The sequence below is a fragment of the Ceratotherium simum genome, chromosome 12 (genome assembly GCF_057802395.1).
Source record: "Ceratotherium simum simum isolate JZ-2026a chromosome 12, ASM5780239v1, whole genome shotgun sequence".
Taxonomy (NCBI): domain Eukaryota; kingdom Metazoa; phylum Chordata; class Mammalia; order Perissodactyla; family Rhinocerotidae; genus Ceratotherium; species Ceratotherium simum.
In genome coordinates, this window is record NC_141911.1 from 70,598,434 (window position 1) to 70,613,348 (window position 14,915).

The 14,915-nt window shown below is 48.8% G+C and overlaps 1 protein-coding gene across 1 annotated transcript in view; it reads right to left on the reverse strand.

The window, feature by feature from the left end:
- The window catches only part of HADH (hydroxyacyl-CoA dehydrogenase), a 40,264-nt gene that overhangs the window by 15,850 nt on the left and 9,499 nt on the right, over positions 1-14,915 (reverse strand). Inside the window, exons 2-3 of the mRNA XM_004426600.3 lie at positions 4,706-4,834; positions 1,559-1,716 (exon numbers count right to left, since the gene is read on the reverse strand). Coding sequence (XP_004426657.1) covers positions 1,559-1,716; positions 4,706-4,834 — 287 coding nt within the window. The remainder of the gene's footprint in view (positions 1-1,558; positions 1,717-4,705; positions 4,835-14,915) is intronic.

Genomic DNA, 14,915 nt, shown 5'->3' on the forward strand with positions numbered 1-14,915 from the left:
AATGGAAACACGAGCGTGGAGAAGGATGGCTGACGGCCAGAAGCAAAGTGTCCTCTATGGCGTGCCCTGTCCCATGTCACATGTGTTTTACATAATCTTAAATGAAAAAGCCTAGTTAGAGCCCTACCCACGTTAGGTGCTCAGGAGACTCGAGCTGAATTCACTTCAACAACCCTGTGCAACAGGTACCACACCCCCGCTTCTCTGGTTAGTAGGGAAACTAGTCTTAGAGAGTTAGAACTGGGAACGTCTTGGAAATTATCTACCCGGAACCCCTCAACTCAAATTACAGATGATGCAACTGAGGGCCAGAAAGGCTTCAGGACTGTGCAAGGTCATAGCGGGAATGGTGGGGGCTAGCTCCAGGCCCCGACTTTCCCCTAACTGTCCTTCCATTCCTCGATGCTGACACAGAGGGCTGACAGACCTGTCACTGCCACTAGGGAATGACCAACATTTCAGTAACAGGGCAGGTGTTTTATTATCCTGCAGGGCTCCCTGCTGACTTGAGAGCCACACCTCCACCCAGAGAATCTTCTGTTTCTGCCCCACGATTCCACAGCAGCCCCTAGACGCCAGTGTACAGAGCAAGAGCTGGCCGATGAGCAGAGTGAGGTACCGGGGACACAGAGGCGGTCTCTGCTCTGTCTGGGGCAGGGCCTCTCCAGACCCCAGGCCACGCAGCCCTGAGAGGTGACAGTCCAGCAGGCCTCTCTGGAGCTACTGTGAGCGTCTCTCTTTACTGCTGCTCGGTGTGGGCTGCCTAAGAATTACTGTTGTCATGTAATCTTATTCTGACTTTCAGTTCCAACCAAGACGGGTAAAGCGTGGCCAAGCACGCCACAGGAGAGAACGAATGAGTCAGTCAGTCACAATCGCCCAAAGGCAAGAGTCAGACCTGACTGAAGCTCAGGATTCTGAGAACCAGAGCTGCCCACGTGTGTAAGCTTGTAGACACTGCACGGTCCTGAGCTCCACATGCCCGACCTACGGGGCCTGGCTCTCCTCTCCCACCCTTTGCCAGGAGCCTGATAACAACTCAATGCTCCTTTAAGGCTCCCAAGAGGGTTTCGATTTAACCTAGACCAAGCTTAAATCAGGAAAGTCCTGCGGAACTCTGTGTTGTCAGAGGCACCCATTCCCTTCAATGACACCATTCTGTTTGTGCCACCCAAAAAGGGGACACACAAAACTGCTCTGAGGTTCTTCAGTGACACTTAAGGACATGCCCGAATCTCCTCCATCCTCCAGCCGGGGAGGGCTCACGACCCAGATGCTGCAGGAAACAGAGGCCTGCCCTGGGTGGACCCTTCATGCCACTGTGGGGACTCCCACTCTCGTCTGGGGACAAGGATCAGATCAGGGCAGCCCAGGCCTCGGGAAGCAAAGTGGGAGTGGGAGGATGGAGAAGAGGGAAACAGTGTCGAGTCTTCTGGAAACAGCTGTGGAGTAGTGGAAAGAGAAGTGGGCTTAGTGTCAGAAGACGCCTTCCTGGGAGAAAAGCCCGAGCCTGGGGAGGGGCCCTCAGACCCAGCAAGAACATCCAGGGGTCACGTACTCGGCGGCAAACTTGTCCAGCCTCTGGAAGAGCTCGGTCTTCACCTTCAGATTCTCTATGATGGCCTCCACCACCAGGTCCGTGCTGTGGACGACGGACGCTGCGTCTGTGCTGGTCGATATGCTGCTCAGGGTCTTCTCCACAAACTCATCACCAGCCTAATGCAGTGGGAGGAAGGAGAGGACAGTCACTGGGCTCACAGGAAAATGGTGTGTGATTTGTCGCTAAGGCACGGGAAAGAGGAGCGGGAGGACAGGCCGGCACACCCCAGACACAACTTGAATGCACCCTGAAATTGTAAGAAATAAAACTCCCTACGTTTCTGCTCACGGACGATGGCATCTCAACGTACTTCCAGACGCCAGGGCAAGAAGCGGCCTGTGAACAACCCCAACTGCTGGTCAACTATCATTGTCACGTGTAGGTCGTCCTCTTTCAAGCTCTTAGGCAGCTCTGCTCCAGTCACTAAACTGTCTGTTGGTGGTCCCCGAATTGGTCTGCTGGGTCTGTTCTCCCAGTGAACACAGTGCCACGTACTGCTCATGAACAGGCTTCCAGAAAACGTAAAAGCCCCGCTCAGCACCACATTAGTCCAAGAGGTGATGATGACCGTTCCCCTCTCACAGGAGGCAGAGAAGAGCTGAGTAAGGGCAAGAGAGAGCCGAGCTTAGCAGCCACTCATCAGATGAGAAGCGCCCCTCATGTGCCAGCCACGGGCGTTTCAAAAACATACCAGACTCAGCCTCCACTCTCAAAGAGCTGGCAGTCCCATTCTCCTCATTTGTGACTCCAGGTCTCCACAAACAGACCTCAGCTGGGGCAAAAACAGACTGTGTCTCTATCATCTGCCATTTTATTTCAAGATGTTATTTGCCCACAGGGCATCAGAATGGTCATAATCAGCAAAGGCATCCAGAATCATCATGTTCAATAGAAATAAAATGCAAGATGATAGGTGATCTTAAATTTTCTATTGGCTACACTTTAAAAAGCAAAAAGAAACAGGTAAAATTAATTTTATTTAATCCAATATATCTAAGATATTATCATTTCAACATGTAATCAATATAAAAACATTTCGATATGTTTTATACTCTTTTTTTTCTATTAAGTCTTGGGAATCGGGCGTCTACTTCATACTTCCAGCACACCTCGACGGGGACCAGCCACACGTCAGGTGCTCAACAGCCACGTGTAGCTAGTGGCTCCAGTACTGGTGAGCGCAGAGCCAGGACAATGCACTGTGTCAAGCAGGCAAGTTGAGGCCGCCCCGCCCTCCCGCGAGTCCCGGGCAGAGGTGAGAATCGTCAGGAGACTGGACTCCTGAGGAGCGGCCAGCCAGGAGCTGAGCACCCCCAAGCACAGGCACCATCTGTCCACCCTCGGGGGGCCCAGTGCCCCGCCCACAGGGGCAATGGGCAGCAGTGTGCAGAGTCAACAAGCGAACAATGCAGGGTGTCTGGGTTCAGACTCTCTGTCTTGACCCCAACCCTCAGCCCTGGGCTCTTAAATCCCACCTGCCTGGACCCTCATCACCACACGCCCTGTACCAGGTCCACCTGTCTTTAAGAATATGGGGGCCAGGTGGTGGAGATCTTAATCCGCCTGTGATAATTATTTCTGGGTTTCTTCAGGGGGAGGGTAAAATTATCTCCACCTCTGCCCCTCTGCTTTTAAAAAGGTGACTAGATACTAAGAAAATGCAAACCAAAACCACAGTGAGATACCACTTCACACTGCCTATGATGGCTATTATGAAAAAAATGGAAAATAACAAGTGTTGGCCAGGACGTGGAGAAATGAGAACCTTTGTACATTGCTTATAGACATGTAAAAGAGTGCAGCCACCACGGAAAAGTCTGGCAGTTTCTCAAAAAGCTCAATGTAGGACTGCCCTACGACCCAGCAGTTCCACTCCTGGGGATACATCTGAAAGAACTGATAAGAGGGGCCTGACCAGACAGCACCCCCATGTTCCCTGCAGCATCATTCACAACAGCCAACGGTGGAAACAACCCCCGTGTCCTGATGGATGAACGGATAACAGAATGTGCTGCACCCGTACAACGGAATACTGTTCAGTGATAAAAAGGAATGAAGTTCTGACACACACTACAACCTGGACGAACCCTGAAGATACTAAATCGAATGAAATAAATCAGTGAAAAAAGGACAGATATTGCATGATTCCACTTAGAAGAGGCCCCTAGAACAGGCAAACTCAGAGAGACAGAAAGCAGACTAGAGGTTACAGAGTCTGTCTGGAAAGATGAAAAAGTTTTGGAAAGAGTGGTGACGGTTGCACAAGAGTGTGAATGTAATTAAAGTCACTAAATTGTACCCTTAAAAATGGATAAAATGGCAAATTTTATGTTATATATATTTTACCACAATAAAAAATGCAAAAAGGGCGACTAGACACACTGCTGTGGACACATGGGGGTAAAACACGGCAAACCCCATCTGCACTCGGTCTCTGCCTCTCTCAGAGTCCACCGAGCCCAGGGAGGCTAGCCCCCACACCTGTGACGGGACGGCTGCAGGCCAGACTTCACCTGGCGGGCTGTGCAGCGTTCCTAGTGAACGGAGGACGAGTCGGTACACCAGGGTCCCGCCCTCTGAGGGTCCCTCCAGGGCCTGGACCTCTTCTCTGTGGACAGGGAGCACGGCTCCCTCTCCATTTCCTCTCCAGTAAGGACTTTAGAAAAAGTCATCCCAATTTTCTATCTAAATACAATGTTTACTATAGCATTCTCTTTTTAATTTGCAAGTATAAACATTATCTTCCTGTTTCTCCCTCTTCTATCATTTTCGCAAAATAAGTGTTACCCGGGGATTAACACTATATTAATAAGGGTCAACTGGGGATTCTTCAATCCCAAATTCTCAGTGCATAGGATGAGTTCACCACCCGCAGCAACTTCCTCCTCAACCTCGAAACCTCGCCAACAACACAGTTCTTCACTTCTCCCATTTTGTAATCAGTCCCCAGGGAATGTGCAGTGACCATGTTATTATATTGGACTAAAGTCACGGGGAAATGAGTTTTACACAAACAAATTGAAAAGGCAAAGCCAAAGCCAGAACGCCTCACAAGCGTGAAGTGGTCGGAGGACTTGTCTTGAGGAATCAATAACGAGAAATCACCTTGGGGTTTTCTGCAAACTTCTTCTTGGCCACCCTCCTGAGGCTTTCCTCAATCCCCTTTCTCGATTTTGCCAGGATGTCCTCTGTCTGGTCCACCAACACCACTGTGTGGCCAGTTGCTGCAGCAACCTAGAGCAAAAAAAATAAAGAAAACATGAAAGTTAAAGAAAAAAAATGTACTTTCACATTCCCCATGAACTCTACCACCATTCTATTCACAATATTGAGTAAATGCAATAATAAGCCAACATTACGTAAACACACCTCTTGACAGGTGCAGCTCTAAACCTCTAAACCCTCTATCTTGATGGCAGCAAATCCTCGAAACAGCCTTATAAGGGTCAGAAGTGCGCCCACGGCGGCACAGCAGGCAGGCAGCACCTGGGATCGGAATCCAGCTCTCAAGGCCACACCAGAACCACTTCCCTGACAGCGCTGCCCAACACGGAGCCACCAGCCCATGCGGCCACTGAAATTAAATGAAATTAAAAACCCCCTTCCTCAGCTGCACCAGCCACATCCCAAGTGCTCAACAGCCCACTCACAGCGCCCACTCCCCACCCACCACCTTTCCTCCTTAGACCTGAGCATCCTGTGCAGCTCGACTCCTCAGCTTGCGTCTTCTGTAGTCCTTAAATCAGCAACAGGGGGGAAGACCTGAATCTCTAATAACGGTGTCAAACACCCCTGTCCCCAAGAGCTATGTAGTGACAAGACTCTCATGCAAGCAGGGCTTCGGTGCTCAGTCAATTCAGGAGGGCGATTCCCCTGCCCCCCCACCCCCCACCCTCTGCCCCAGCAGAACCCCGAGGGGACGTTTGGTGAAGCCGCCCCTGTGCGCCTGGAGCCAGCTCACTTTGGCCACAGTCAGCAACAAGTCAATCCCTCTTTCATCACAGTTTGCCAACAGCTTTGATGAGGCCTTCGGAACAGGTAGTGGGGCCAAAAGTGGCTCATGGGTCACGTGACAGGCAGGCGTGGAGCTGAGTTCAAGCATCAGGAAGCGGGCATGTGGGACCTCATACGAACATAAACGATGCAGGATGCCACCACTGCTGCCCCTCAGGGTCCGAGAAGACCCTACAGAACCCCTGCTCTGAGCCTGCGAGGCCCAGGGGTGGGCAGGAAGGGGCAGGTTGGCAGGGACGAACCTGCCCGCAGAGGACAGTAATAAGGAGTTGTTAACCACCGTCATGACGTGTGATGTTTGAAACCAGGCAACTACAACTCAAAGCTGAAAACCAAGGAGGAAAAGCAACAGAAGAGCAGAACTCAGAGGCCAAGCGGTTCCAACCCCACAGCAGGATTTCCAGAGGACGCTTTAAAAACAGGAAGACAGGTTTTGAGTGGAAATTAATTACAGCACACCCAAAGCTTCTCCCCGAGAGCTGCACAACAGCTGCAAGTCCGGGCCTGTGGGGCCTGTGGGGCCTGCGGCGGCAACACCCACAGTCCACCCAGAGTCCAACAGCCAGTGCAGGGCCAGGGGGTCACGGACACAGGCAGGCAGCGAACCGCCCTGTGGGCAGAAGCCCAGGCTGCAGGCAGGCAGCTGGGTCAAAGCAAGACGCCCGCCAGTCTAGACCAGGGTTCCCCCTACATAACAACAGACCCAGGCCCATCTGCCACACAGACCTGAACCTCCCATACATTCAGTAAACAAGCGAGAGCGAATTAGAAACCGTGCAGAGACAACATGGCAGGCCTGGGACTGTTACCTTTAGACAGGCCCTTGGTGGCACTAGAGACAGACTGGAGGGTCCCACTGTTCCCTGACAGGGTGGCTCACCCTGTCACAGTGGTGTACACTGACGCCTGCTCTCCTTCTGGGAGCCAGGCAGAGGTGCACCAATGAAAACCCCAGCTCTGGGTCTCTAAGGAGCGCTCCTGGTGGACAACACCTCACAGGGCTGTCACCCTCACTGCTGCAGGCATCGAGCATGCCCTGTGTGACTCCACTGGGAGAGGGCTCTGGAAGCTCGCGCCTGGTCTCCTCACGCTCTGTCCCATGCACGTGCCTTTTCCCTTCCCTGACTCTGCTCTGTAGCCTTTGGCTGTAGCAAGTCACAGTATGACTTATCATTACGACTATGTGCTGGGTCCTGTGAGCGGATCCCAAACCGGGGGGGGGGGGCAGGATCCGGTGGGGAACCCTGACACAGAAACTAAGAAAATAAATCTCAATTCCAGATGCAGCTGGTGATGAAACTGAACGGCTCAGAGATGGGCACCCTGGGGGGAACAGCTGGGGGAAATGTGATGATGACAGACGGGTTCATCGTCCCAAGGTGGGGGGGGAGGCAGAGGTGCGGGCTCGGGGACCTCCCCTTCTTGCTCTGGCTCTTGGGTCTGACAGGCTCCTGGAACGACACAAGTGACCTACCCGAGGTCCCTCTTAACCTCTGACCTACAACATCCTTCGAACAACGGGATTCCTCCATTCCTACCTGCCGGGGCCCCACCCTACCTCTCCCTCCTTCACCTCCAGCAGGCATCACTCAGGGTTTTTGCTCCTCAAGGACTTGGGGCACAAAATCCAAGTACACTTGGCACAAAATAGTGCCGAAGCTGAAGGGAACAGAGACAAAGAAAGACAAGAGGGCAGAGTCCTTCTGAGAGACTTTATAATTTCACTGAGAAAACATAAAAAAAAAAAAAAAAAATCATCACCACCACCAATAGAAAGCTCCACATGTGGATTGTCAAATAAGACAAAACCACCAAGGATCTCGGACGGCCGGGTAGGAGGAGCGCACCTACAACGGGCCAGCTTCCCAAGGAATAAATATTGACCTTCCAGAGGTGGGCGCCTTTTCTCTAGAGAGCCACTTTCAAAGTTACTATAATCAGGTGTGACTGTGACCGTCACCGGGCATTTTTGGTTACACAGCAGATAAGCCACAAGGCTATCCTTATAATTAATTTTTTTCAACTGCAAGCAGAACCAAACCTAGAAGAAGCACCCTCAAATATTCAAGTAAAGCAAAAGATACGTGCATTATAAAAACACTAAAATTCAACCAGGAAAATCATGGTCAGAAAGCATTTTTAGAGCCAGCCCTGATGGCCTGGTGGTTAAAGTTCGGTGCACTCCACTTCAGTGGCCTGGGTTTGCTTCCTGGTCTCGGAACCACACCACCCGTCTGTCCGTAGCCATGCTGTGGTGTTGGCTCACATAGAAGAACTAGAAGGACTTACAACTAGGGCATACAACCATGCACTGGGGCTTTAGGCAGGAACAAAACAGAGGAAGATTGACAACAGATGTTAGCTCAGAGTGAATCTCTTCCTGCAAAAAAAAAGCATTTTCAGGCTAAATGCTGACCTCCACTCCTATCCAAAGTCCCCTGACAACACTCCCCCAGCCTCCCCCTCCCAGAAGAAGACCCTGGGCAATTCAGGCCCAGCCCTGCTCCACCCTGGCCTTGACAGAGCACGCTGCAGACAGTACATGTACGCAGACTCTGGCCAACAGACAGCTAGGAAATCCAGGCTCTCCAGGCACCGCTCCAGGACAGCACAATGCGTGTGTAAATGACCGTGTCAAAGGGACTGAGTGTGTAAAATGTCCATTTCCCCATCTCAACCAGAAGATACAGGAGGTGCAAGGAGGGGCCACCCCTAAGAGAGGAAGAGGACGATCTCCTTTCCCACTGACCACATTCTCACTCGAGGCCGCACAGGGCCTCGAGGGTCTGAAACAGCTGCTCCTGTGGGGACGCGGCTCTATCTTTCTCACTACCTCAAGTGTCTGGGGCATTTTCTACAATTCTGGGCTCTCCAAAATGCCTCCACTGGTATTTCCGGTCTGGTGAGAAGGTGACAATCACACACTGCACTCTCAACGGTTATCCTTGGCAGGGTCATTTGGGTAAACACTTTCTATCCCAGCTTTCCTTTCCTTGGTGAACTCACAGAGCTTCAGGAAACTACGACAGAAATCTGATGGTGTAGTCATCCGACAAACACAGATAGAAAGGGCATTCCTGTTTAGACCCACAGAAGATATGGTTAGGTCTGAACAGAGAAAACACAGGCGAAAAAGAGAAATTTAAGATCTCTTGAAGTATCTTCCATTTTAGGGTGAAGCTCTTTGGTGCAGGTCACAATTTACTGCACAGCAAACACTAATAAACTGTAACTGCAGCTACAGCGTAACTTCATAAACTAAATGAACAAACACATCAACACACTGTAACTGCAGCTACAGCGTAACTTCATAAACTAAATAAACAAACACACCAATACACTGTAACTGCAATTACAGAGTAACTTCATAAACTAAATGAACAAACACACTAACAAACTGTAACTGCAGTTACAGTGTAACTTCATAAACTAAATGAATAAACACACTAACAGACTGTAACTGCAGCTACAGTGTAACTTCATAAACTAAATAAACAAACTAATAAACTGTAACTGCAGTTACAGCATAGCTTCACTGGTTTCAAGTTAAAGCAGCATTTTCCTTCCACCCACCTGCAGAGAGCAATCTAACCGAATGCTCCAGTTCTTTGCAATCATTTTTTGCAGACACACCCTAGGGACACAGGTCGGCAACATCTTGAGGGCAACTCCATGTCCTATTTAGCTTTGCAAACCCCAGTGCCTGGCCCAGTGAGCACTCAATGTATATTTGCTGAATAAATAAACGAACGCACAAACCACGTCTAGCCCCCTGCCTGGTACCTGTCAGATGCTTAATAGAATTTCCTCAGGATGAGTCCATGTCCTTTGATCCTATCAACCTACTCCAAAAGGGCTTCCATTCCTCTCCCAGTGTGTGTGGAAACGGGCTCCTGCAGAGATGGATTCAGGAGGCAGGCAGCCTGTCCCTCAGCCCACACAATCCACCTCAGACTCAACAGCTGCAAAGGTCTCACCCCAGACAGGTTCATAAACTAAGGCAGCCCAGAACCTGGCCAGGTCGCCACAGGCCACTGAAACGCCAGCTCAATTCTTTCTGCATGATTAATGCACTTGTCTTATTTCTCCTGTGAGATCCCTGAGAGCTGGGAGAGCTTGCAGAAGTACAGTCTATCCACCCACAATGAACAGAAAGAACATGCACCTTTAAGAAGAAAAAAGCCCGACGCAGCAAAACTAAGAGATGCCGTGCACTGAGCACCTACTATGTGTTTTCCAAGACTGTTTCTGAACAACCCTGCTGAAGCAGACATCATCCCTGCTTTGCAAAGGAAAGAAGGGAATTAAGAGAGGTGGAGTCCCTTGCCCAAGATCACAGCTGTTAAGCTGTGCAGCCAGGGTTCCAATTCCAGGGCTGCCCGGCTCCAGGACTCGGCTTCTTGTGTCCAGTCAGAGGAGTACAGGGATGCTGCCTCAGCTGCTCAGACAACCACCTCTCAAGATACAACAAAGCACCATCTTACAGAAATTTCACGTTATTGTTTTTTTGCATTGTCTTCCCCTCACCCCATGCCTTACTTAGTAACTATTATGGACTTGGTGACATCAATACAAAGTCCTCCTAAATACCTCCATGCCAGTTCCTCCCCAAACTGAAGTCCTAACTAACACACTTTAACAGTCCCTGTGAAATTGGCATCCCCGTTCCATTTTATAGACAAGGAAAACTGGGCCTTAAGAGGTTAAATATCTTGTCCAAGGTCCCAGGTTAGCAAGCGGTACAATAACACACCCGTGCAGCCTTCAGTTCAATCAAACCAGTCATTTTCACAGCAAGAAGGACTGGATAAACGAGAACACTGCTCCAGACAAGGACAGGTTCCTGTGGGAGCATCAGAGACTCAGAAGACACCCCACACACCCGGAGGGGTTGTAGCAGCGAGCAAACTGAAGTCTGGATGTGACAAGGACTGGAAGCTAGGGCCGGCCGCATCCGGGGCTAACGTGCAGGCTGTTCTTGACCCCAGCAGGCATGGCTGGGTCCAAGAAGAACAGTCAAGACAGTTCTGAGCTGGGCCAGGGCCACAGGCTAGAGCCCGTCTGCCAACTGGGAGACAGGAAACGTGCCATAACCTCTGCATCTCCTTACCTGTGAAAACTGGGAGGGAGGGTTGTTGGGCGGATTAAATGATTCAGCACACTTAATGGTGCCTGGCAGATCACAATAGCGTCTTTTTCCCCCAGTTTTATTGAGCAATGATTGATATACCTCACTGTATAAGTTTAAGGTGTACAGTACAGCATGATGGTTTGATTTATATATATTGTGAAATGATTAGCACAGTAGGTTCAGCTAACATCCATCTTCTCATATAGATACAATAAAATGAAAAAAGGAAAAACATTTTCCCCTTGTGATGAGAACTCATAGGATCTCCTCTCCTAACTTTCCTATGTACCGTACAGTGGTGTTAGCTAGAGTCACCATGTTGCACGTTACATCCCTAGTACTTACATATCTTACGAAGTTTGTATCTTTTGACCACCTTCCTCCATTTCCCCCCTCCCCATCCCTATGATGTCTTTTTCTATGAGCTTGTTTTTTTTTTTTTAGATTCCACATATAAGTGAGATCATACTTGTTTTTCTCTGACTTATTTCACTCAGCATAACGCCCTCAAGGTCCCTCCATGTTGTTGCATAGCTTATTATTTTTATTCTAGGCAGTCCCTTCCTCCTTCTGCGAGGGTCTGAGGCCTAATACTGGATCCAGGTACAGGCTCCTAAGGCAAATTATTTTATTTTGCTTTTGATCCTACACCTTCCGATCCCAAGACTTGTTCCCTTCCTGGTTTTCATTTTCAGGTTTTCCCTTCTGTGTCCTCCCATTTTCAAAAACAGGCTAGCATCTCTCTTCATTTAAAAAGAAAGTAAGAAAAGGCGGGGGAAACCCACAAACTTCTTTAATCACCTGTAGCTGGCCTTTGCTTCACCACCAAGTCCTTCAATCACTGGGTGGAAGAGTATATGTGGAACACAAGTTCCAGAACAGGACTTCCCGGGTCCACACCCTGGCTTAGCCACTTACTGCGTGACATTGGGCCAGTTATGCAGCCCCGCTATCTATGGTTTCCTGGTCTGTAATAAGAGATAACGACAGTACCCATCTCACAGGACTGCTGTGAGGATTCAAGAAGTCAATATGCATAAAGTGCGTGGACCAATGCTGGGCACATTCTCCTAATTCCAACTGTGCCTGAAACCAACATATTCTGTCCTAAGTTACAGTCATCAACTTGACCCTAAAACCAGTTCTCCTTGACCTTCACTAATGGTACCACTATTCTGAAGGTCACAATTTGCTGGACAACACTTTTTTTCTTAACTTCAACCCTTAATTACTATCCAAAGAAATTTTACCCATTATTCAAGGCCCATTTCAAACGCTACTCTCTCCACGCCTTTTCCTCTGTTTTGCGACCTCAGAGCTAGATTTTTACCACTCTTATTATGCTCCTTTACACCAAGGTAAACTGAGTCATTGGTCTTTGTCTAGCAATCTCTGCTTATAGATTTAAACCCTTAATGGCAGAAAGTGATTTGGTCATTGCATCCCCAACACGGATCACGTGCCCTGCACAGGCGGCTGTCCAATAAGTAACTGCTAAGTACCAAGTGCTCTGGAGTGTGCACTCTCCTCCAGCCACCACATTCCCCCCTCCTCTGCATGATTTCAGGGCTTCAGCCCCCTGCCCAGGCGGTTCCCTCCACCAGGAAGCTCCTTCTCCCTCACTGCTGCCTGGGGAACTCCAACGCACCCTTCACAATCCACACAGGGGGCTCTCTCTCTTAGTGGAACCTCTCGCAACCTCTCGCAGAGGTGGTCACTTCTCTGCACCTCTGCTGATCTACCGCCACAGCAGATCTTTCATACGGACTCCAAATACTGAAAGAAAAGAAACAACAGAGTGTGGAGCGGGTGTGAGCCACCAGCTACCTACGGCTGCTCAGTTAGGTCACGTGGCTCAATCCCTGGGATGTGAACACGACAGATAAATCAGAAACAAACTGGTCAGAGGCTACTTCACGTTGTAAAAACCTCACACATTTCAGAACAAAGGTCACCAACCAATGTATAGAAGAAATTCCAGACATGAAAGATAAAAGATCAGACATGGAAAAGTTGACCAACACCAACTTTTAATGATGAACTCAAGATAATAACACCCACACACCTCTCAAAAGAGACGTTGCATCATCCATGTCTTCCGAGTGTGAAGTTACTGTCCCCACGCACACCGACACGGCTGGTTCTGGCACACTCCCACGTGCAGCCGAACCAGAACTTCCAGTAAGTATCAGTTTCAATACACACCACGTAGTGCCATCCACACACAGGCCTTTGTTTACACAGACTTTTTTTACATACTTTTTTTTTTGAGGAAGATTGGCCCTGAGCTAACATCTGTTGCCAATCTTCCTCCTTTTTTCTCACCAAAACCCCAGTAGACTGTTGTTATGTCGTAATTGTACATCCTTCTAGTTGCTCTATGTGGCACGCCGCCTCAGCATGGCTTGATGAGTGGTGCGTAGGTCCACGCCCAGGATCCAAACCAGCGAACCCCAGGCCGCTGAAGCCGAGCGCACGAACGTAACCACTACGCCACCGGGCCGGCCCCTACATACACTTTTTTAATATCCCTTTTTCCTTACCATAAGAAGATACATCCTGATCTTCTATGTCATATATCTTAACTGTTTAAAAGCCTTACCTTGAGGTATTTAAACCACCAAAACTTTCATCTGCAACAGGTCCTATCCCAGACACGGCAGGCAGGTGACCTGTGCCTTTATTACTGTTAGCGGTTCACGCTGTATTTCTTCCCCAGGACGGTGAGCTCCTTCAGAGCAGCAACCATGTTACCTTCCACCTGCCCCACTGTCCCGCACATGGGAGGCACTCAGTGTTCAAGAAAAGAACCCATGAATAATAGATCTATTTTTAAAAAGTATCAATTTGTAAATTACTTTAGGACTAAGTTCTCAAGAAATCATGACTGGTTTTGTTGCTAGAAACTATAAGAAATTTTACATAACCTTCAAGTTATTTTAGAATTATGAAAAATCACATTATTAGTTTGAAAAGGATAATAAGGCAAAAGAGAGCTAATAATCAGTCTAGTCAATTACCAAGTGGAAAAACATGAAACGCAAGTCTCTCTCTGTTATTTTGGTGAGATTAACCGTTTTCTGGTCCTGGTGGCTGAGAAGCCAGGCCAAAGGGGGACCGGAGGGCACTGCTGTGCAGCATGACCACCCCATGATTTCAAAATGGATGTGTGCTCAACCTCCGCCAGCACGTGAGCACACCCTGTACCTTTCATCAAAGGGGCTGCGGGAGAGGCCAGAGGCATGCAGACCCGTGTCTGTGTCCGTCTATGAGGGGCACATGTGTGACCCAGGCCACTGGCTCAGGGGCAGCCTCTGACACACAGCTCACTCCCTCCAACAGGGTTTCTTCTCTATCACAGTGGGGAAACTGAGGCACCTTAGCTCCTCAACCCCTACAAGGTGGGAGATTGGCAAAAGCATTTACTGTTCAGGTTTATTACCTACAGATAATCAAGACCACTGACTTTCGGAGTAGGAAGATACCCTAGAGACCATTCAGTGTGGAGGCTTTCAAACCTTTTTTAGCCCTGAAATCCTTCTTCACAGGAGTGCACACAGAAGAGCAGTATGTAAACAGGTCAGGGGAGGAGTTCGAGAGCCACCAAGGAGATCCATGGAGCCCTTCAAGTCCATCAGAGCAGAGCGTAAAAGCCTTTGATCTATCCACATCCACTAGGATAGCTATTACCAAAAGAACAGAAAATGAGTGTTGGCAAGAATAGGGAGAAACTGGAACCCTTGTGCACTGCTGAGGGGAATGTAAAATGGTGTAGCTGCTATGGAATACACGTTATGGCAATTCCTCATAAAGTTGAAAATAATTACATATGATCCAGAAATTCTACTTCTAGGTATATACTCAAAAGAATCAAAAGCAAGGACCATAATGGTCCTTGTTAGTCCTACATACACCACGTTCATAGCAGCATTATTCACAGTAACCAAAAAGTGGAAGCAACTCACGTGTCCCTCGATGGATGAATGGATAAACAAAATGTGGTACACAGATTCAATGGAATATTATTCAATTAAAAATATTCCAATGCGATATTATTCCTTAAAAAGGAAGGAAATTCTGACACATGATACAACATGGATGAACTTTATATCAAGTGAAATAAGCCAGTCACAAAAGGAAGAATACTGCATGATTCCATTTATATGATGT